At 40.6% G+C, this 25,170-nt stretch overlaps 1 protein-coding gene across 6 annotated transcripts in view; it reads left to right on the plus strand.

Moving 5' to 3' along the window:
• LOC135100026 (trace amine-associated receptor 8a-like) overlaps positions 1–25,170 on the plus strand; it is a 185,968-nt gene that overhangs the window by 116,531 nt on the left and 44,267 nt on the right. For all 6 annotated transcript variants that reach the window (XM_064002866.1, XM_064002869.1, XM_064002863.1 and 3 more), the window contains one exon: positions 4,550–4,779. In XM_064002866.1, the coding sequence (XP_063858936.1) occupies positions 4,635–4,779 (145 nt within the window). In that variant the 5' untranslated portion in view covers positions 4,550–4,634. The remainder of the gene's footprint in view (positions 1–4,549; positions 4,780–25,170) is intronic.

Raw genomic sequence — 25,170 nt, forward strand, 5'->3', positions numbered from 1 at the left:
TCAGTATTGTTTGGTGTAATCGCTGCGTTTGCATTGCTTAGGTTGTGGCAGTGCCACAACCTAGACTCGCCACGTAGTTCCTGATGAAATATAGGTTACTGAGCCAGCGCTTTCAGTATGCCCGGTAGAGTTTTTATACATTTTTTTTTCCTTTTATTTCATATATACAAGTCTCTCTCTCTCTCTCTCTCTCTCTCTCTCTCTCTCTCTCTCTCTCTCTCTCTCTCTCTCCTCTCTCTCTCTCTCTCTCTCTCTCTCTCTCTCTCTCTCTCTCTCTCTCTCTCTCTATATATATATATATATAATGTATACGGCCTTCCTCGCAATAAGGAGGTATCCCAATTATTTAATATCCGCTACCTGGAGACGCATCAGGGTGCAGTGGGAGCGTTATCTCATTTCTATAATATTACTACACCCAGCAACATTAACAACGAAATAAACAACGCCAGCATCGACAACGACAACAGCAACAACGAAAACAACATCAGTAACAACAAGAACAACACAACACAACACAACACAATACACAGAAACAACAACAACAACAACAACAACAATAACAGCAACTACCACAGCAACTACCATAGCAACAATAACCAGAACAACAACAACAACAACAACAACAATCATAACCACAACAGCAACAATAACAACCGTAACCACAACCACAACCATCACAACAACAACAACAACAACCATAACCACCACCACCACCACCACCACCACCACAACAACAACAACAACAACAACAACAACCACAACCACCACCATCACCACCACCACCACCACCACCACCACCACAACAACAACAACAACAACAGCAACAACAACAACCACAACTACCACCACCACCGCAACAACAACAACAACAACAACAACTACAACCATAACCACAAAAACAAACAACAACAACAACAACAACAACAACAACAACAACAACCATAACTACAACCATAACCACAACAACAACAACAACAACAACAACAACAACAACAACAACCATAACTACAACCATAACCACAACAACAACAACAGCAACAACAACAACAACAACAACAACAACAACAACAACAACAACAACAACAAAAACAACAAAAACAAAACAACACCACGATCACCACCACCACCCACCACCACCACTACAACCACTACTACTAAAAACAACCACCACCATTAACAAAAATTACCATTACTACTACTACTACTACTACTACCACTACTACTACTACTACTACTACTACTACTACTACTACTACTACTACTTTTACAATTTGGACGTTTTTCACTTTCAAGTCATTAGAAGTTTCCAGGGGAATTATCTTAATTTCTTTAACAGTGCGTAACAACGTTTTAGCTAATCCCTTTCCTCTACACAGAAACTTAGCTGACAGCTCCCCCTCGCCTCTTGTTTAATGATCTTCCCTGGAATTAGACGCTCTACATCGTGTTCATTAATAATTTTCTCCTGAAGCTGCCTCGGTACTTCACTCGTGATTATGTTGTGGTGATTTGTAATTATCCTCCACGATTACTTTTACTCATGATAATTGCTCCGAATATTATAACAGCATTCCTCTTTTCCTTCTGGAATCTCTTTGCGCAAAGCTTCCGACGTATTCTCATTCTTATTCTGTTCAAGTTTTAATACCTTTCACTGTTAAAATGTGAAGTACAAGAAAGCAAGACACCGCATGAACGAAATTAGTGCCTTTATTTTTTCTGTTGTATTTCAGGTTTAGTTTAATTTCATGTAAAACAGTTGCTCTGCAATTCCTTTTTATGGAATTATACAACGTCGTCTTTGCATTATCTTAGATAAAACAAACATAGAGAATGAATCTGTCAGACATGTTCGTGTTTAATATAAACGTAGGTATGCATATACTTTACTTGGAAGAGTGGTATTGGATTATTCTTCTCCCTCTTCATAAGAAAAGGAAAATAAATGAAGTAAAAACAAGTTATTCTTCATCATCTTAAGCAAAAATGATCAATGGCAGAGGCAGTTGTTTATCTTGATCAGTGTCAGCCTAACGCTGTCGCAATAACCAAGCAATATCCCCCGCAACATAGAGAAGGAGATACTTGAGGTGCGGGTTTATTGCATCACCAGTTTCTTAACCAAAAGTGTGACTGTAATACATGTGAGGCATGAAAATTCAGTTTCAAAGAGCCTCTTTGTATACAATATTTTTTTTGTTTTGCCGTTTTCTGTGAGATTGTAACGATTATTTTTATTGTCAATTTACCCATTTGGACAAAGTGGGGTTTTGGTGGTTCGAGCTTTCCTTAATAGTGACCTCAAATTGGCCTCCAGCAGCTTCAGATAGCCTTAGAGGTTAAATTCCACCAATAACTCAAGGATGGCATTTATCAGGCCATGTAGGACTCGTGAGGACTCCTGTGCACCATGTCTGGGGCCTTTACCCCACCAGACATTTTACTCTCGATATTTTCACCATATGTATACACAACAGACTGACAGAATGTATTTCATTGTAGTTCAACATCAGAGTTTATGGCTCCACATACGTACTTTCTGACACCCAAGTTTGAAGGTACTATGCGCGATCCAGTTGACCTCGGTTGTATTGTATTATCTGTAATTATCATGAAGTATGTTTAAGGACAACTTGCCTAACACCATTGCATTGGCTGGCAATCCGTCAGTAGGTTAAGCAACGTTTCTGCAGCATAGTGTGCCCAGTTTCGTTTCCCACTGCTCCCGCCACTCACATCTAGAAGTGTTCAACAACTTTGTCCACAGCAGGGTTCGGTTACGAGGGTCTGTTACAAACCTGCTTGTCCCGCATCACAGTTCCAGGCTTTCTTTCCCACGTATGTCACAACCTGCCTTTATATGTCAACTTGGGGCGCCGGTTTGCCCTCGCATCCATTTGGCTTAATGGCAGCAGTTTTTGCCATTTCTACAAAATAATTTCTTAAAGAAAAGGATCAGAGTCCTCACAGAAATGTTCATATGACATTTTCGCGTCTCTCTCTCTCTCTCTCTCTCTCTCTCTCTCTCTCTCTCTCTCTCTCTCTCTCTCTCTCTCTCTCTCTCTCTCTCTCTCTCTCTCTCTCTCTCTCTCTCTCTCTCTCTCTCTCTCTCTCTCTCTCTCTCTCATTTCTATTGAAGCCGATTTTTGATAACAGTGGAATGGATAACTGTATTTGGTGGGTGTAGTGGAGCGTGAGACATACCAGTGGGATAAGACCGAGATAGGGAAGTTATGGCTTTGGGGAACAGAGTAATGAATGATAATACTGATAATTCATGTGGGAAGATTCGCTGTGGTACTTTTCGTATTGGAAGCAGCTGATCAACAACGCGGCAGTACATATTAAGGAAAACGTACTGAGAAATGTGATGCCAGTAGTAGCCTATGGGCGAAAACAAAACTAATGCAGAGTGGGGAGTGTTTGTTGATGCTGCCAGAGTGGAAAAATGTTTGTTGTGTCAAGTGAAGTGGTGGCAGATGAAGCGAGAAAAGGAGAGAGAAGGATGTGCGCTAGTAGAAGTAATATTAGTAGTGCAGGTGAAGTAATGGACTATTTCTACATCATTGCATTTTACTGTTGTTTCATGATATATATTTCCCACCATCATCATAAGACAACTGAAAGCAAACAGAGGGCTTGTATTTTTATTTGTGCTTAAGCTAGTGTAGCGTTACTCAAGCGGGGCAGCGAGTGCCGTGGTGCCACGGGTTGCTGCTCAGATAACCGGGAGGCGGAGTGAACAGTGGAGATAACACGCCAGAACGTTGAAGAAGTCACTGATTACGATAACTTCCACACCCTTTGGAACATAAATGCTAAGGAATACGTACTGAGAAATGTGATGCCAGTAGTAGCCTATGGGCGAAAACAGAACTGATGCGAAGAGTGGGGAGTGTTACGTTGGTTACATTGGTTACGATAACTTCCACAGCATTTGGTGCACAAACTGTAACGTATGAAAATATTGTGCTTTCAGGGGAAAATTCAGGAATAGAAGGAAATCAATCTTAAATAACTCAATTTTTTTCATAATCACACACACACACACACACACACACACACACACACACACACACACACGTCGCTCGCCTCATCACGTCTCACCATACTGCAGCTGTTTGATAAAAGCATGAACGCTCCTGTGAAGGGCGTGTGCTCATCATGGTGACGTCGTCATTAAGAAGCCACTGGACATCCCCCCTTAACCTGGACGCTCAATTACAGAAATATTTATCATGGTTATTTCATATTTCTCTCTCTCTCTCTCTCTCTCTCTCTCTCTCTCTCTCTCTCTCTCTCTCTCTCTCTCTCTCTCTCTCTATCTTGCGCGCGCGCGTACGTTTGCGGCCTTTTTCCATCTCGGGTAATTGGCCCCTAGAACGTTTTCGAAGACTCCAAGCAGAAGACGGGACCTGTAATGGCTCCACGCGCGCACACACACACACACACACACACACACACACACACACACACACACACACACACTCTCTCTCTCTCTCTCTCTCTCTCTCTCTCCTCTCACATCCCTATCCTTTTCCCGCAGCTGTCCTGGTCAATTCCTACCTGCCTGCCGTGTATGGCGTGACGGTGGGGGAAGTGTACCATGCTGTCCTTGGAGGCGGTACGCCATGGGCAGCATCATGGTACAGATCCTCCACTTGCTGGCCGTGGCGCTCACTCACTACATAGGCACCGTCAGGCCGCTGCACTACGCCTCTACCATGACACCACTCGCCCTCAAACTCATCCTCGCCTGGCTGTGGTTCGTCCCGAGTAAGTACCGGGAAAAAGGGAAACTGGGAGAAATTAGGGAGCCGGAGAGGAAGTCACGAGACACCAGAAGTACCAGGACGAGGGGGGAAAACTAGGGAATAGGAAAGTGACGAGACGGCATAAGTATCAGGAAAGGGAGACTAGGGTTAAATACAGACGGCAGAGGTACTGGAAAAAGGGAGACTAGGTAAAGTAGGGAATAGGAGATGAAGTAATGAGACCAGATTTACCAGGAAGATGAGGGAAAGTAGGCATGGCGGAAATACCAGAAAAGGGAGACGAGAGTAAAACAAGGAATTGGAGAGGAAGTAAACGAGACACTAGATTTACCAGGGAAGAAAGACGAAGGTAAAACAGGGAATAGGAAAGGGAGATGGAAGGGTGGGATGGAAGGTAAAGGAAGCATCGTTAACTCTGCTCATGACAGAACGACTCGTGTTACTTCATCTGAGTTACAATGGACGCTTTTACTCAACGATAGGAAGAAAAAAAATATATATAGACGCTAAAAGGCTTTAACTACTCAATCTTTCTTTTTTTTTCCTGTCAGTGATGTCCTCGGAAATTGCTCTGTAAATTTGCACGAGTCCATTTCATTAAAGGTGAGGAGAAGCCAGAGGGGTTAAGACTATGTATAAATTATTCGAGTAAATGTACGAAATGTAAGTAAAGGCAGCCACTTGATGGCAACGAAAGGAAGAAGATGAATGGTTGAAATACAAGTACAGAAACAAAAGAGGGATGTTAGGGAAGAGAGGTCAAGCAAGAGATGGAAGGAAGAGAGAGAAAGGCAGTGATAAATTGTGGAAAAGTGAAGGAAGGGTTAAAGAAAATAGAAAAAGAAATTGAGCTTAGAAAATCAATGGGAGGGTTAACAGACAATATTTGGGAGGGAGGGAGAGAAACAGAGAGGATAGTTTCAAGTAGACGAAAAGAGTGGGGGGAGGGAAAAAAATGTGTATTTCCGAGACGACAAAGCTGGATAGCTGCAGGGAAGGAAAATATACAAGAAAAGAGTATTGCCAGACGTTTGCTGATGGTGGTCTGCAAGAAATATGTCTTACATATTACAAGGACGGGCGACGCTTTAATTAAAACATGCGTGTTTGAAAAAGTAAGAGAGAGAGAGAGAGAGAGAGAGAGAGAGAGAGAGAGAGAGAGAGAGAGAGAGAGAGAGAGAGAGAGAGAGAGAGAGAGAGAGAGAGAGAGACTGACTGACTGACTGACTGACTGGACTGACTGACTGACTGACTGACTGACTGACTGACTGACTGACTGACTGACTTACAAAGTAACTTAGTAATTGTCCAGGTGACTGAAAAGCAGGAAGGCAAACAGGAAGGGAGAGAGAGAGATGGATTGATTCGTGTTATGTGTGTGTGTGCGGATACTTGGAACGAGGGAAGTGAAGCAAGGCGAGGAGTTAGCGTGGTGAAGCTTAGGTAGGAAGGCATTAAGGACCCCATATATGGTTAAACAGTTCCATTCCCTGAAGAGCCTTGTCCGTGGAGGAAGTTAAGGGCCCTTACCAGGAAACTCATAGGGGTGATTGTTGGGTGGCAGACTGTAACTGAAGGGGAGGATTTACTTGGTAGTATTAGCGCTACGACAGAGGAGGAACCAGACTTACTGAGCGAACTATGAGGACATTGGTTGGCGTTTGTAGAAGATTAGCAGGAAAATAGGGAAGTAAACAATAAGCCGATTAGAAAATAGATGTCATATGATCGACTTGAATGATAGATAAAAATAGTAGTAGTAGTAACAGCAGCAGCATCAGCATCCTCCTCTTTATCATTATCACACATCATCATCATCAATCATCTTCAGCAGCAGCAGCAACAGCAGCAGCAGTACCAGCAGCAACAGCAACAGTAGTAGTAGTAGTGGTAGTAGCAGCAGCAGCAGCAGCAGCAGCAGCAGCAGCAGCAGTAGTAGTAGTAGTAGTAGTAGTAGTAGTAGGTAGTAGTAGTAGAAGCAGAAGTAGTGGAAGTACGTACTATTATCATTATCATTATCATTATTGTTATTATTACTGTTACTATTATTAATAATATTAGTGGTAGTAGTAGTAGTAGTAGTAGTAGTAGTAGTAGTAGTAGCAGCAGGTAGTAGTACTATCATCATCATTATTATTATTATTAGTAGTAGTAGTAACCAACAACAAAAATAGTATTAGTAATAGTCGTAGTCGCAGTGTTAAGGTTCATGGAAGTGGTATTTTTATGAACACCCTGGTTAGGCCTCCATGAAAGTTTTTGATCACCCTCATCCTCCGGGCTTCACGTTTGGATATCTCGCCTTTACATATTTCCGGACGGATTCGTCAAAACCGAACTGATAAAGTTTTAATTAGATTTTATAATATTTTACTTAAGAAGATGCGTTTTGTGGGGGGAGAACCAATGTAAGCGTGAGTTGTCTTGTTATCCGTGGTGTGCGTGGTTGTGTGTGTGTGTGTGTGTGTGTGTGTGTGTGTGAGATGTATATATATATATATATATATATAGAGAGAGAGAGAGAGAGAGAGAGAGAGAGAGAGAGAGGAGAGAGAGAGAGAGAGAGAGAGAGAGAGGAGAGAGAGAGAGAGAGAGAGAGAGGAGAGAGAGAGAGAGGAGAGAGAGAGAGAGAGAGAGAGAGAGAGAGAGAGAAGAGAGAGAGAGAGAGAGAGAGAGAGAGGAGAGAGAGAGAGAGAGAGAGAGAGAGAGAGGAGAGAACTTTTATATCCTGACTTAGTTTTCCTTTGAAAAAAATTTTTTTTGGACTAATATATATATATATATATATATATATATATATATATATATATATATATATATATATATATATATATATATATATATATATATATATATATATATTGTAAAATAGGATTCATTCATCGCGTTCCGCGTGATGCAAGGGATGCTGGCGGTGACAGGTAATGTGTGAGACACTTTAAACATGTTGATATAGAGGATTTTTTTTTTTTTTTGCAGTGGGCGTCATCATGCCAGACCTGAGTTGCAATCAGTGCTGTGTTCTCAATTTTAAAAAAAATTTCTTTACGTAACCATAGGACAACTTGACACGACTTGCCGCTTAGTGTCTCCCGTGGCACTTCGTTACGTCTGAACTGACGTGATAAAATAAGTTCTTTTATTTTCATGGAATGAGGATATGAAGGTAAAATATGTTCAATCAAATCTTATTTGTATCATGAAATACCCTAAATATATATTTAATCCTGTGAAAATAAATAATTTTGCAAACATTAAATTCATGATATTAATTAATCATTATCCATGAAATTGATATACGTAGAGTTGAATGCGTATATAATGCAGGGAGATATGCAGGTAAACACATCTGCCGCTGCGGTAAGGGACGCTGCCAGCTTATCGTGACGCTTCCTGTGTCCCTGGTCGATCGATTGTTACGGTCTCTCACAATATTCGTGCTCTTTCATCTTGTAATGTAAAGGTATGTTGTCACATAAAGTATTTATTTATGTTTATTTTCTCTTCTTAAAATAAGTAAAGAGACAGCATTATTTTCAACGTAAGGAGAGGATGACCAAGTAATGGCTTTCCAGTAACGTCTTGGTAATCTTAGAATTCCATCGTAAGCTTCCACAGTAGTCATGGCCTTCAGTCTAGTGGTTACTATAGCTATGGGACATCATCGAAGAATCGAGTTTGCTTCACCACACATTTCATATCCATCGATTTCCTTACATTTACATTTTTTTTTTTTTTTATACTTCCCACTAGAATCACTATTTGTGAACTTCATTGAGGAGAAGTGTTGCCGTTCATTTAGCTGCTTCTTGCTAAATGTATGTCGAATTGTTTTTATTTCATTATTTTTTATAATTTATTTATTTGTTTATTTATGTTTTAGAGTATATTGTCCAAATGACGTGCTTACCCTTCTCTTCACCGCAGTTTTGAATCTTGCACTGTGGATGGATCTCGTTCCCTAACATTCCCCCTCTGACTTACTTACAGTCGTTATTGAGATTCTTCTTGATGATGGTTTTTTTATGCTCTCCCCGGCTTTGAACCTTAGAAGGATTACACCGCTTTCAGACTCCCTCCCTCCTGCTATTCACAAAAATTGTTCTGCACTTACATCCAGTCGCACATTTTTGGTTTTAAGCCTTGATTTTACATTTTACTACTATTTCCTTGGTTATTTTTTTAACTAGTTACCAGTGATAGTCATGGAGGAGTTATGAAGAATGAAATGTTCAGATTTTGTTTTTGATAAAAGAACGACATGACAGAATGACAGAATGCACATCTTGGTGCTCCGCGGATGCTTTGGTTATTCGGGCGGTTTGTTTGCTTTAGTGCTGAGGCTGAATCCCTAGGGACTCACTGGGTCTCCCTGGAACAAGGTTATTGATTGAACGGGGCTTGGCCGGCTTACAGTGGTGCGAGCTGGAAGGGGTTAAATGCAAGTAAACACAACCAGAACAGCTTTCAGTGTGATTGGAGTTGGTTTTTATAAATGCAGCAGGTATAAAACAAATTCGAGTATCAGCGTTCTGCTTTTTTTTTTTTAAGTAAGTGTTACATTTTTACTAAGTCAGTATATAGTATGAAGTTTCAAAGAAAAAACAGCTTGTGTCTTCGAATTCACTGCTGTGTTATTTCAATGTTAATTTGTAATGGGGTAACATTAGATGTGTTAATTTGCGATGAACAGGAGAAAGATGTGAACATCAGGGTGAAACTACAAGTTTTTGTGTGTTTTTTTGCAGTCTTTTTGTGAGAGAGTCGTGCTTGGCGTCATCGATTACTGGCACCCCTTCCTTGCCATTTTCTCCACGTGTTCCAGTAACACTTTTTTCTCGGAAGTTTAAATCTTTAATAGTATTCAGAAAATAATAACCACATTATCTACATTCATTCATTTTGAACTGCATTCCAATGTTCTTAATGAATATCTTAAGGTAGCGGCAAGAGCCCACATTCTGTTTTCTTTTTCTCTGTGACAATGTGCAGCGCCAAAACTGTTACACACACGTGTGCTGGAGTGCGTCCTGTTTTCTTGCAGACGATATTATTTATCAACAAAAGTATCCCACCTGCACATAAGAGCACCACAGATTGTATTCTGCTCGAGATGCGAAATGAGATTTGACTTTTGGCTGCAGTGTGTGTGTGTGTGTGTGTGTGTGTGTGTGTGTGTGTGTGTGTGTGTGTGTGTGTGTGTGTGTGTGTGTGTGTGTGTGTGTGTGTGTGTGTGTGTGTGTGTGTGTGCGTGCGTGCGTGCGTGCGTGCGCGCGCGTTTCGTCTCAAATTCACGTCGTGGTGATCGGCAAGTTAGGAATGTAGCATACAAAAGACAGGGTGGTGGAGGATACGGGGAATGTATACCTTGATTCCCGAACCTCCCTGAACGGTGCCGTCATTGCCATCTGGTTAGCGGCACCTCCCACAACTCATGGCCACGAAAGACAACTCCCGAGTGGCCCGAGGCGTAAATCATTATATCTCACGGCGTTACTCTCCACCCACAGTAACAAGAGAGATAGATAGGTAGGTACATAGAGAGAGAGAGAGAGAGAGAGAGAGAGAGAGAGAGAGAGAGAGAGAGAGAGAGAGAGAGAGAGAGAGAGAGAGAGAGAGAGAGAGAGAGAGAGAGAGAGAGAGAGAGAGAGAGAGAGAGAGAGAGAGAATACAGTCAACGTAGGTCTCCTGTTTGAAGACTACAACAGTGTCGTGTCAGGTTTTGGCGGTTCATGCGGGGATCCCAGAGGAGCGGCTTAGGATGAGAGGCAATGTGTAGTTTCCCAGGCAGCAAGTCCTCGTTGCTCGGGGCAAATACTGCGTTAGAAATTCATCTATTCACTCATTCTCCTTTCTGCTGTTATATATGTGTTTCAGTTATTCTCTCTCTCTCTCTCTCTCTCTCTCTCTCTCTCTCTCTCTCTCTCTCTCTCTCTCTCTCTCTCTCTCTCTCTCTCTCTCTCTCTCTCTCTCTCTCTCTCTCTCCCATCATTATCATCTGTCCCTCGTTATTTCCATGGGTCCTGTCCAACACGCGTGTATCCCTTTCTTCCTCTCCCTCCCCGTTCTTCGTCCCGCAACCAGACATGCCTCGCTGCCCGCCCACTGTTGGCGCTTTTTCGAGAAGTGCAAAGACATCATTAGTGTTCCCTCGGCTCTCGTGTGTGACTGGTTTGCTTTTATCATTTGCTTTTTTTCCTTTACCTTGCTTGTGGTAAAATTCATCACCTGTTGAGTTTTATATGTACTGCTTGTAGTTTCCTCAGATTTTCCTTTCCTCTGCTTTTCCTCCACGTGCCATTATGCCATTAGTTTTTCCTTTCTATGTTATTTGATAATTATGATATATGATTTATTTTCGCATTTCTGATACGATTTTCTTTGCTTGCGACATTTAGAACGAATTCCAGTATTGGAATAAATATATCAATATATTCCATACTTTTTATTGACATAACATTTCGAAAACAATCCTTCCCATTTTCAAATTTCAAAAAGTTTGCAATGTCTCGAAACAGAAACAAACACCGATGACTGGGAAAGAGGTATCATATGGCAGAATTCTTCTCCGAAATCATTAAAAGATAGTCCTAAGTACTGAGGCACTGAAAATATTCTGATAGGATGAAACAGTTGTCGATGGTCGTTAATGTCTAAAAATGAGAGGCAATCACCAACTGTGAAATCCAAATTCGATGATTGTTTCATAAAATATACGACATTTTTAAGTTTGATAAGGACAATTCTCTCTCTCTCTCTCTCTCTCTCTCTCTCTCTCTCTCTCCTCTCTCTCTCTCTCTCTCTCTCTCTCTCTCTCTCTCTCTCTCTCTCTCTCTCTCTCTCTCTCTAGTATACACAAACACACACACACACACACACACACATTATGTACATAATCATTATAGAGCTAAATATGGACAATAAAACTTAACCAAGTCAACTTTAAAAAGTACTTCCGTTCCTGCACTGCAGTTCACTTTCATTTATTTCTATTTGGCACCAGGCTCCCGAAATGCGCATACTTGCACGGTGGTAACCAAGCCCTTCATCAGTGGGCTGGGAACCTTGGCTATACCGGCGACCAATTGGATCCTCTGATGCATTGATGGAGAATAGTCTAGCTTATTTGGACATTGTGAAGACACGCTTCTCTCATATCACTGATTGTCTGCAGTCACTGTCATGGATGAAATGAGGCCTTTCCCGTGAGTTATTGCAAGTTTGGTAAAAGTTTAAGTCTTCAGCTTCTTATTTTACAATTTTTGTCAGCAAAAAGAGTATGAACCTGAATTATAAACTGGAGGAGGAAATGTATCGATCTTTCGAAAGAAAAGATAAACGTATGATCGGAGATCCGTATCAGTTTTAAGGGGTGACGTGACGCTTCTGTCTTGGCACTGAGTTAGGGAGATGTCTGACAAATATCTCTTTGAAGGAACAATGATCTATGATGCCTGGAATACATCTGATCCTTTAAAAGAACAATGATCTACAAGTGTTGTATAAAGGTAGATATGTCAGTTTTACTGTAACTACGAGAGTTATGATTAAGTAAGCAAATGAGCGGCAACCGACTGGGAATCCTTAAAAAGTTATCCTAATATAACAACACCATGTTAAGCCAAGAATTCCTGGAAATTGTGAATTTTTTCCCTTCCAAAAAATAGTTTGCTGTGTTTTTGCTCCATATAACTCTGTGTGTGTGGCTGCTGCGGAGGGGGAGTTGAATGTGAATTTTATGAAAAATGTAATGTAAGAGACGGCGATACGAGTATTGGCGTCATCTGAATTTCAAATGGATGTCCCTTTCACTCTTTTTCATGCCAAATAGTATAAAATGAAAGTTTAAAACTCTTTAGTCTGATTATTTTTTTATATCAGATTTAAAACTACACGCCCCCGTCCCCTACACACACACACACACACACACACACACACACACACACACACACACACACACACACAATGATCATATTACTGTAATGACTTCACCGTCAGAGCAATGGACGGTCGAGTAGCTTACCGGCAAATAGGCAGTTTATCAGATTCCAAAAGTCATAATGACCATAAAGACTATCGTTATTAAATACAGAGAGTAGATGTTATGTGCAGATATATCAAAGAAATTTCCTTTGATGCAATATCGTTTTGTTTGTATTTACATGTTAATCACACTTCGAGGTAAAAGCTATACTGATCGCTCACGGCAGACATCAAATTACCACAAACCCCATCATGCCAAAATTATTAATGAGTTCAGTCTAAGTTGGTAAACTCTGGAAAACTTTACGTAATCTGGTTTTATCTACATATCTCTTGAAGTCTAGTATGAACACGCCTCTGGAGAGAATTGGGTGTGCCGTTTTCTTTTGTGTTATCATCTCTTAAGGGAGAAATCAACCTAATCGGTTGTGAATTCTGGACTTATCTTTATGCTAGAAAAGAGAGAGAGAGAGAGAGAGAGAGAGAGAGAGAGAGAGAGAGAGAGAGAGAGAGAGAGAGAGAGAGAGAGAGAGAGAGAGAGAGAGAGAGAGAGAGAGAGAGAGAGAGAGAGAGAGAGAGAGAGAAATGTTGTTATTCATTAGCTTCCTCTGCCCATTGTCTTGATAATACAGGTTTTGATTTTCTATAGTATTACATTCAGGATATTATGAAAGTCATATAAGGCTGATGGTTCATAAATCTACGGAAGAAAAAGGATAAGATGTAAGAAACTTTCAGTGTGTACAGAAAATTATTAAAGACATGAATGGGCATATTGGTTGACAGTTAGAATTAGCAAGTAGCATTATTATCGAATCTTAAATCTAGTTAAGGATGTTATGACTATGTTGCCTGAGCAGTATTGATCCACCAATGGCCTGCTAAGCCCATCCTGGTGTCCTTACCGGAACCCTGTTAGCCGCTTGTTTGGCGTTGCCCGGGGAACACGAGCATGCTTGTAGTGTTAGATCTTGATCCTTTAAAAGATGTCACGAAGTTTTAAAACCTTGGAATCTGTATAAAAACATTTTTTTTGAAGATGGATTTAGTATATCCTGAGAGCGATGGAATGTTTAAAAGCTTGAGCCAGTTGATCAAAAGAAAAGTCAATTTTCCTGCTTGAAACGTGTCACAGAAATATAAAGAAAACTTTGTACATGGGAGAGTAACGTGCTTTTGTATGATCAGAACTTGTTTCCAAAGATATGCTTTTGGAGACACAAAAACCTGGACAACGTGACAAAAAGGCAGGTATTTCAAAATTATTTAGGCTGACTTGGAAGCCCGCGGAGATTTGTCGGGTTATCATGAGTGTTTTTTTTTTTTCCAGTTGATGATGCTGAATCCTTGTAAAACTACCACTAGAATAACTTTAAATCCCCCACTATGGTCTGTTAGAAATAATCGAGGTAAAACGCTTAAATCTTTTAAAATACTGAACAAAGAATTGCCATTCAGTCTATGATTACAGAGACCGGATATACTTAACGATGCTCTCATGAATTACCAGTTCAGGCGTTAGCATAATGCAAATTCACTCCAGATACAGACTACAGAGGTCACAAAGAAGACGAGGTAGAGACAAGATAAGCCACAGTCTCTTAGTCCTTTGGTTTGCCTTCAGGACATTACCATCTCCGGCAATGATAAAGATAATAAAAAGAAGGTAAAGTAGAAAACCTCTCCCTTATTCTCGACCCTTCGTGTCGCCCTCAATAAGCCACCATAACGATAACGCATTTAGCCCCCAATGGTTTCCCTTGTTCACGTAGGAAGAAGAGTAATATCGTGTAATCGTGGTCATTAAGGTGGATCATTGCGTACTGTTACTCACAAATGCACGACGAGGAAATGACACGCACTCCCTTCTCTTAACGAACAAGCGAAGAGGGATCATCACCACCACCATCCTTCTGGGGACGAGTGCTGGTGGTGGTGGTGGTGGTGGTGACTGGAGGAGAGTTGGAGCTGGTAGTTATGGGAGCTGAGGTAGTTTTAATGGAGATGGGGGTGGTGGCTGGAGGAGTATTGGAGGAGATGCAGGTAGGGGTTGACTTAGTGTTAGATGAGGAGGAGGTGAGAGTAAGGGGGGGAAGAATGAATGAGGATTAGAGGTGGTGGTGGTGTTGGAAAACTTGATGGGCACTGAGGGAGTGTTTGAGATGGTGGTGGTTTGGATCTGCGAGTGTGGTGGTGGTGGCAAGTGACTGAGTGTTGAAGGTGTTAGTGGCTGACGGAGCGTGAGGAGGCGATGGTGGTGGTGGGTGTAGGAGGCCAAGGCGAGGAAGTTATCGATTAAGAGTGTCAGGTGGAAGTGGTAGGAAACACTAATGCTCCGTGTGTGTTGACAGAGACAAATTGTTCTGGCAGCCCAATATGAGGGAAATTGTGCGAGTGAGTGTGTGTTTGAGTCGACCTTTTTACTGTTGTTCTCAGTGCGGGTTATTGGATGATGATGTGACTTGTGGCAAGGCATCATCCTTCAGTGGGGTGGCGGTGAGGTGCAGTGAGTTTATGGTCCCTGCCCTCATATCTCCGCCCGTCATAACTCCCTAATTCATATCTGCTGCTCCTCATCTCGTCATTTAAGGTTTCTTCCTTATTTCGTACTTCTCCTTGACCTTGTTGTCGTGTTAGTCATCGTCGTCATCGAGGTTCTCCTCCTCCTCCCCCTCCTTACCTTCATCCTATTCGTCTTTGTTCTTTCATTTAATACTCTTCACTCTCCTCCTCCTCCTCCTCCTCCTCATCCTCCTCCTCCTCCTCCTCCTCCTCCTCCTCCTATTCTGCTTTAGTTTTCATATCCTCTTCCTCCTCCTCCTCCTCTACTTTCTTTTTCACATTCTGCTCCTCCTTCTCCTCCTCCTCCTCCTCCTCCTCCTCCTCCTCCTCCTCCTCCTCCTCCTCCTCCTCCTCCTTGTCTGCTTCATCTCCTTCACGTATTCTCACCATATTTTTGTCAAGATATTATATCCTGCTGTCTCATTTACTTCCCCGGTGCCTGAGAGATGATGGTGTTTTCATCGATGAAATGTTTCTCCACCCTTATCTCCACTTTCAACCCTACCAACACAATCACCATTATTGCTACTAGTACAACCACCGCTGCTGCTGCTGCTGCTACAACTACTACTACTACTACTACTACTATTACTACTACTACTACTACTACTACTACTACTACTACTACTACTACTACTACTACTACTACTACTGATGATGATGATGGTGATAATGATGCTAATTCTTGTACTAAATAATAATAATAATAATAATAATAATAATAATAATAATAATAATAATAATAATAATAATAATAATAATGATGATAAGTACCACAACTGACACTTTCATCATCGTACCTGACATGACCAAGGGCTGAGAGAGAGGATGAAGAGAGAAAAGTTAACAAAGAAAGTGTATATGAGCAAAGTTTTGTAAAGCGAGCCTAAGAGTAACAAGTCCCAGAAATCCAAGAACAGCTGCAACAACAATAAAAGAAACGACAATGGAGTTAACACTTTTACCGCAGCCATCACCATCATCACCTTAATCAGCGTGATGATGATGACAACCACCAACACCATCTTTACTACCATTATTTTTATCACCATCGCCACCATCTTTGATATAAGCACCATTTGGAAAATCACCATCGGCAGCAACACTGCATAACTTAGCACTACAACGGTAATTCATACGAACACACACACACACACACACACACACACACACACAGAGAGAGAGAGAGAGAGAGAGAGAGAGAGAGAGAGAGAGAGAGAGAGAGAGAGAGAGAAACTGAAATATTCGAGGCATTAAAAGCAATAAAAAAGAATTGTATCAGTTTTGAATACAGTGGGTGAATGTTTTTGTTATTAAATTCAGATTAATTTTATCCTTTTTGGAAACATTAGATTTTTGCATATACTCACAATGTGTCGAGTTTGTCTGTATTTCTCACTCAGTTTGAAACAGCAGAAATAATTTACACCTTGTCACAAAGTTCATATATAATTGAGGTGTGAAACAAAAATACTGATATGTATTTCTATGTTTTTATTCGTGGAAACTTTTACATTACATAAGTTTTTTGTTGCTCTAGATCACACTCTTAAAAATATATCCTGCCTCGTTCGCTCACTCCCCTCGGGGCTTCATTCTTTCGCGGGAAGTAAAAATGTGCGAAAATATTCCTGGCCTGGACTCGCAATGCTAAACAAGGAAGAGATCGATCTTATACGCTCCCTTGTGCTCCACGCCTCTTTACCCTACTTTTCTACCATCCCATGTTCGTACTACGCAATACTCACTCCTATTCCATTTTCATTCCCATTCTCCCCCATTTTTTAGACGCATCTTACTTTCCTCACATCTTACATCACAGTCTTCCTTTCTGTTATTTTTCCCTCCATAAAGTTTCACGCTTCTTGTTTTGTATTATTTAAGATGCGCATATGTATTTTTTTTTTTTCACTGTTTCACATCTTCACCTTCACCTCCTTCCTACTCCCTCTCCTTTTTCCCTTCCAGCCTTCCTCTTTGTCCGCGCTGGTCTTCTTTATTTTCCCGGCTCCAACAGCGTCCCATAATCTCCTCTCTTTCCACAGAGCTCCCTCTACGCCTCAAGTCCTACCCACAGATGTAACACATTCCCTCGCCCTCTCTCTTTCTTTCTTCCTTTGCGCTGCTCTTACTCTCCTTCCTTGCTAAATGAAGCTGGTTTCCCTTCATCTTTCTCATATGTTTCGATTTTTCCTTCCTCTCTCCCATTCATGTCCTCTTTCTTGTCCTCGTCCCCTTCGTTGTCCTTTCCATCATCGTCGTCGTTATTGTTGTTCTCCTTTTCCTCCCCTTTTCCTTTCTCTTCCTTCTCCTTCCCCTCCTCTTTTCCTCACCATCCTTCTCTTTCTTACCGTCGCTTCCGTCCCCGTTCATCCACATTCTCCTTGATGTGCAAAGTCCAGGATATGTGGCGACGTCCTTTGTGCAGACGCCATTGTTATTTTGTTGGGCCAAAGCTTGGAAACACTCCTTAGGCAGTAGACGGTTATAAGCAGAGAGGCAACGCCTGTGGTCTTGCATGTTATTCTAGTTGGTACCAACCACGTCAAGAGACGCACTTGCAAAAGCATCTGGAGACGTACGTACCTAAAACCGATTGGTTAATACAGAAATAAATTACCTGTGAATGTCTCAATGATCCTGTGAATATTCTCCCCATATTCTATCCATGTCTGTAGCAAACCCCTTAGCACCAGCAACAGCTTACCATCTTCAGAGATATACAGGCGAATGGGATGTGCGCACCTTGCGTGGAATTGCTTTTATAGGTGGCTTGTTTTAGAACGACACGTTTCACGTAAACCCACAAAGATCACTGAGACTGGTCTGGTTTCTGGGTGATTGTTGCAGACACTGACTGAAAAAAAAATAAAAATGTAAAATGGCAGATCACAAAGTTTTTCACCACTACATATAACAAAACCCAAAGAAGTGCAACTGAACAATAATTTCCCATTTTCCCCCCACACAGTGTAGCGCATCGTTCCGTGTCTAATCCATAAACGCGATGAGCTCAATGCCACACCTCCCCAGAGAGAGACCACACTTGATTGCCATTGCCGCGGCATGTCCCATCAATCAATTCACGGCAAAACTCGAAATGCTTGGTTAGGTTTTCCAGAAAAGCCTTTAAAAGAATGTGTTAAATCAAAGTAAACAAACGTTTCTTAAAATACGATGATTTTTAATATACGGAGAGGAAAAATAATTAGGACCTATGTCTGTAATGTAGGAAGATATTCATGCCATCATACCAATAAGTCGTAAACCCGATGTATTCATGGGTGACTTTATATTAAATGTAACTCCTTGAGGAGAGATGAAACCTCGAACACTTTGAACTTATAAACTGCATGTTTATATTGCAGCTCATTTTTCATCAGTGTGAGAAAAAAAGAAAAAAAAAACGTGTACGTATTTGTTATTAGATGTTGATTCAAGCCACACATGTGATCCGGATGAGTCAAAATATAAGTGACTGTGCCCACTCTTACATATGTTCTGTAATCATCATTACGTGCTTGTTGATGACATTGATTTAATGGTAGATCGGATCACACTGTATTAAACCCAGCTATTGTTATCTGACACCGGCTGGTAACATGTTGACGTATCCTGTTAGAACAGCATGCAAAGCCTTCTTAGCTAAAGTGTTTAAACCAGAAGAAAACCCAACGTGGATAAACTGATAATGTTTAAATAATTTGTATGTTCCACACTTAGTAGATGAGAGCTAGATGAGAGCCAAAGATTCAGAACAATCCGATCATTGTAAATCCCTGATACGATTGGTGCCGTGAGTGATGTTTTGAACCCATTAGCAAAATAGCTAGCCGAACACGAAGTATATGTAATTCATAAAACTTAAAATTCGACAAACAACAAAAATTAAAATAAATAAATAAATAGATAAATAAATGGCATTTGCCTTTTTTCAGATGAAAATGAAATCTATACAATTGACAGTAAGAGACTGACTTGATCTTCCACAACTTCACTGTTGTGTCTCCAAAACGCTGTGTTAGTGTTTCAGACCCGCTTGCCTCGAGGAAAAAAAAGGCGACTCCTAGAGACAAAAAATCCATAGGCAATACATTTTATGCATGTGGTCGTCAGTAAGAACAACCGGACTCGAGAAAAGTCTCGTTTTGGCTCATTCCAATTTGTTGTCATGATAATGCAACCTCTCAAGACGTGACTGCGATTTTCAAAAGGGATGATGAAACATTGGCGTCTACCTGCCAAACCACGAGGCTCGTGTCAATAACAACCGAAATCCTTGATAATCCTTAATGGGCAAATTAGTAGTAGTAGTAGTAGTACTAGTAGTAGTAGTAGTAGTAGTAGAAGTAGTAGTAGTATCATTATTGTTATCATTATATTATTTTCTATTTAATTTTTATTGTTAGAAGTGGCCGAATTATATTAACATTTGTGCTATGCACTATGCACATTATACGCTATGAACCTGAAAGTGTAACTTTCTGTTACAAATAAAGAAAACGAATCTTGAACGGCAATGAGAACTGAACAAAGAAAAATACATCCACGCCAAGCATTCAAATCACTATTCATTCCCTAGAGAGATAAGACTACGTGGTGAGAAGCAGGCTGTTCACTCCTGGTTCTAGAATCCTAGAACAAGTATAACACAAGGACACCGTCATGCACAAAGGGTGATAACAAATTCACTCTTTCTTTGCAACTGGAGTATATCATCACGTGTTGCAAGGAAGTTTCCAAGGACGTAATGAGTTAGTGATCGATCAATTCACAGAAAAGACGTTTGGACAAATATTTAGAGACGATGTGCGTGGAAAGAAAACGGAATGTGTACCATTAATCTAGCCATTCTCATCACAAGGCTGCTGCGCCATAAAAGTTCGATTGATGTCTGCTGTTTCTCATCAAGCCCTTCATTAAAGTGTTATTTGCATTGCCAAGCGACAGCGGCTGGTGAGGTGCTGTTCTGGTTTTATTTCTTATTGTTATTGTGGTTATTGTGGTTGCTTATTGTTGTTGTTGTTGTTGTTGTTGTTGTGTTCTGCTGCCGTCATTTTCGTCGTCGCTTTCTTTTTTGTAGTTTTTATTGGTTTTCCTTTTGTTATTATTTTAGTCTTACTGTTATTTTCGATATTGTACATTTTTTTTTTACAGAACTTGCACACTGCAGGTTTCAAATGTGTGATGTAAATTTTTTTTTGTCTTTATACGACAAATATTTCCACATTTTTTTCCTTTCGATGAATATGTTGTTTCAACCTTCACATTCTCTCCCTGGCAGTGTGGTGGAGGGAGCCTCGAGTGGGGAAGAGCCTTGCTTATCTATTGTGTTTTCCTAATAGTGTTGTGAAATATTGTACAATGTGATTGATCTAGAATATGATGCCACTGTAAGTCAATAAGCTGTCACTGTTCTTCCTCTTTCTCGTCCTCCTCCACTTCCTTCTCCTTCTCCTTTTTTTTCCTCCTTTTACTTCTTTTTCTCCTTCTCTCTTTCCTCCTCCTCCTCCTCCTCCTCCTCCTCCTCTTTCGTCATGCATCAAAGGCGTGTTTTGAATATACTGCTGGCGAACAAAAGGTGGAGCATCAAGGAACGTCAGTGATTTATGGAACGATTAAGAGAAAGAGAAACTCATTAGTGTGAGGGAAGATTATTCTCGCCATGGGGTACTTTGGCTAATGGGTTTGCGATCCTCTTAGTGGTCGCCTCGTCTGCCATGATTCCATGCTTGTTTTTCATGCGGTTCTTTGCATTCTGCTTCCCAGTTTTCTTTTCATTATTGAGATAAGTTTATATTTATGTTTTCTTATCAAGGCCTTTTAGCTTGAGTTTCCTGCGTTTCTGTTTTTTTTCTCCTGCTTTTATGTTTAATTTTCCTATTTTTTTACTTTTCTCTTATTATCAACCCGCGTCTTTAATCTCTTCTAATTATGCTTCTTGTTAACATTCTTTACATCACCGTTATTTTCACGTGTGTCTGAGCCATGTTCCGTGGTTTATGTTAATTTTCTTTAATCTCTTACACTCAGTGGTTCACTTCGTTCAGCAATTAATTTTCTCGATAATTATTCATCTGCCAATATTTCCATGATTTCTGTTCCATGTTTATTTAGCTTCTCGTGTATAGTCCAGAATATATATCGCTGGATTATTCCTGTGCGTGCGTGCGTGCGTGCGTGCGTGCGTGCCTGCGCGCGCGCGCGCTCGTGTAGGATGTATCTAAACACACACACACACACACACACACACACACACACACACACACACACACACACACACGTGTCTTGAGGGACGAAAAATATTTATCATTGTCACTTGGTTATGGAGTCTTTGATCCCTTGCTCTGCCAGTCATTAGTGCAATATTTCTCTGATCAGGTCTCACAGAAGCGATCATCAATGCACTGGCGGAGTTTGCCGGCCTGTGTTTGCAGCGTCGTTACACAGGTGATCCTCTTCCTTTACGTCATTTTCAGGTGTTTGAGTCCAATACACAATTCCTAACGCTTTTATTTAGGTTTTGGTTTAATCCACTTTCAGTATTTCGCAAGCGATGATTTCACATCCATGTCTACTTTATCAAACTTCATTTATGCTTCACAGGCTGCCGCCGTGTGTCATGCATTATATTAATTTTGTTCTTGAAAACTTCTTAATGTCAAGTCACCCATGAGGCATGATGGACGCACGTGTGCTTGTGTGCAATGTCTGTTCATACCTAAATACATACTCGTACACAGATACATACATGTATACTCGCACAAACAAACATACATACATACATACATACAAACATATATGCATATGTAATCGTACATGCATACATACATTTTAACTTTCAGTTTTTATGGTTGTATTAATCACATGTAACGAAAAAAAAAGTTTTACTTCATTACAGAGTCGTTACGGGAATAATGAAGGCAAACATAATGTACGCATATAATAAAAAAAACAACTTCCTTTTTAACAAAGGCTGATCATTAACTTAATGATGCCATAGACAAATAACAAAGGCAGAATTACTTAGAAGGTTAAACGACAGAACGACTTAAACAATGCTTAACAGCTAGCATGGTCAAGAACGACTTAAACAGTGCTTAACAGTTAGCATGGTCAACCTTAACAATACTGGACCAAGATAATTCTGTGTAACAAGCGTCACACGAGACTGTCATTGGATATTGAAAATTTTCCAGGGACGAATCTGAGCCGCACACGGCATGAAGCTCATGAGTTCATAAATGCCTCATAATTTGAAATCAATCTGTGTCCAGTTTTGAGTGGCTTCTTTGTCTTGTTTGCTAATGTGAAATGTTTACTTGACATGCTGGGGAAAACAAAGGTTGTCACACTCACCTTGATTAATATCTTAGTGCTTGAATTAAATATTTATTAATATTAATCTGCAAATGTTACTGGTTCCATTCTTTGTATTCTTCATGAAAAGAAACTCTCTTTTCTTTCTTTTCTTTTTAAAATGAAATACGTCAGTGAAGAGCTGCTGTGTACCATAATTTTTGAAACGATCTCCGCAATTTTTATACTCTTATTGTGCATTGTCGGGAGGAGGCTTGAAAAAGGTGATAGCGTTTACATATTACTTTAGATACAGGGCACGTGATGATTTCCATGTGTATCTGTAAGTGTTGTTCATGATTTTTGTAGGTATCAAAACAAGAACATGTTGGGCATTTTCTGCAGTCTTATTATGGGATGCATCACGATCATCGACACCATTTTTATTGAAGCACTTCTTCCAAAAATTACTCGTACTTGCCAAGTTACTTATGCATAGCAGCCTTTTATTCCATCCTACTCATTGCAAAGGATTCTCAGATGTAGACGGTATCTGATGGAAGCTTTATCTTTACGTTTGACTTTGCGATATGTTGTGGATGAGATGATGTGATGCCTCAATTGTTTAGCTTGCAGCTTTGATGAAGAGCAGGTAGTCTGAGCAGAAAACATTATCAGCTGGAATAATAATGTTGAATTTGCGATTGCTAAGATCTTTCTACTTAATGAACTTATCAGAAACATCATGTATTTTCTGTGGTGTAGGTGAAATAAACAGTATTGCGCGTAGGATGAGGATGGGGAATGCTATAAACTTGGTTACTAGTCGACAAAAGTACACATCTGAGGTTGGGTTTTCCGTATAGCAACTCAGTTTTGTGTATCAGTTCTCTATTCAGCTAACGATTATACTACTTAACTGAACTACATTGTTGCTTATTTGTCTGTTATTGTCATTTATATGGTATATCTGTTACCTTGTGTAGCAAAGGACGGCAGTACAGAAAACTATCTGAAGGGAAGGGATAAGATTAAAGAGCAAGTATCATTCAATAATATTATCCGATCTCTAGCATTTACTGCATCAGTTAATAGTTGACATCAGGTATTCTAGCACAATGAAGACTCATAAGTGGTATGAATCGCATGATATTATTAGATGCTGAGAGTGCCAGCACACATCACCGTAGCTTCCAGTGATGCCGACGGTAAGAATAGGAAATATTATGGTACACGTGGTTGGTGCAAGCATTGCTGGCTACACATCCAAGTCTGTAACTCTACGAATCATAGATATGAAAGAACCTATTTTTCACTGCACTTCCAGAATTCTATTTAGTGTCTGTCAGCACTCACCGGACTGCGGAATTGTTTAGCAGCACGCGTACTTGATTGTTGTACTTCACAAGTAGGGACAGAAATTCAACAGTGGAGAGGTTTTCCAGACCTTTAGCGAATAATAAGAAAGTCTGGCGCATGGCTGTTTTATGAAGAAAGTTATCTATAAGATTCTTTACTCACATGAACTGACTTGCAAGGCTTATGATTAAATGTACGGCAGAAGGCAACATCATCAGTATCTGCTTGATATGTAGCATCATTTTCAACAAAGTTACTAAATTACTGATAAACGGAAAGCTTATTGTAAGTGGTAATTTGCGTTATAACGTGGTTTGCCTGTGTATGCATCTGTCATTCTTATCGCAATGTGTATATCGTGTTTTCTTATGTTTATGCTCCTTAATAAGAAGGAATTTTCTCCCACATTTAATCTTGTTCTCTTTTTTTGAAGACTAACCTCAGGCATTCGTGTTCTTTGCCATTGTTGCCTCGCGCAGCACACTTGTTGACCTTTCTTGTAATTCTGCTGTTCTTGCGATTCTCGCGACTGTTTCTGGTGCCTTTGTGTCTTGTCGACAACGTCTTTTGTTCTTGACTGTAGCTTAAAGCAGAAAGTTCTTTAATTTTTCTGCATTGCTCTGGAGTTGGTTGGTGCGTATGTGCCTGACTCCATGGCTGTGTGAAGGGGCGGCCAGGAGGGTGATGGCGTCCCCGTGCTGTTGGGTAAATGGCTGGTGTTGACGTTGACTGACTGCCTGGAGCGGCTTCTCGGGGGCGTGAAAAGGTTAGTGGGGTGTGTTGGCCTCACGTTCACCTTGCGTATTAAGCCGCGTAAATGGTACGTTTCTGTCAATTCTCGATAGGTCTAGACGTTAAGGTTGCGCAAAGTTATTTCAAAGCACCTCTTATGTATTCTGAATCGTTTTCTGAAGGTTGTGAAATGATGCAATTTTGCTCACGCTAATCATTAACACTCTCAGGAAGGTATTCACGAAAACCTGCGAACTGATCCCCGTGTTGTCTCCAGGCAAGGTAATCTGTATGGAGGGTTCGTTGCCCTTACGGGAAAACACTCTGCAGGTGCAACACCGTATGTCACAGTCACACACCATTGACATTCACATGCAAGCAGAAATAGAAACGCAACAGACAGATATACACACATCCAAACTAAAAGGTGAAAGTGAAATTTTAGATGGAAACGTAA

Source organism: Scylla paramamosain, chromosome 4 (genome assembly GCF_035594125.1).
Source record: "Scylla paramamosain isolate STU-SP2022 chromosome 4, ASM3559412v1, whole genome shotgun sequence".
NCBI classification, from domain to species: domain Eukaryota; kingdom Metazoa; phylum Arthropoda; class Malacostraca; order Decapoda; family Portunidae; genus Scylla; species Scylla paramamosain.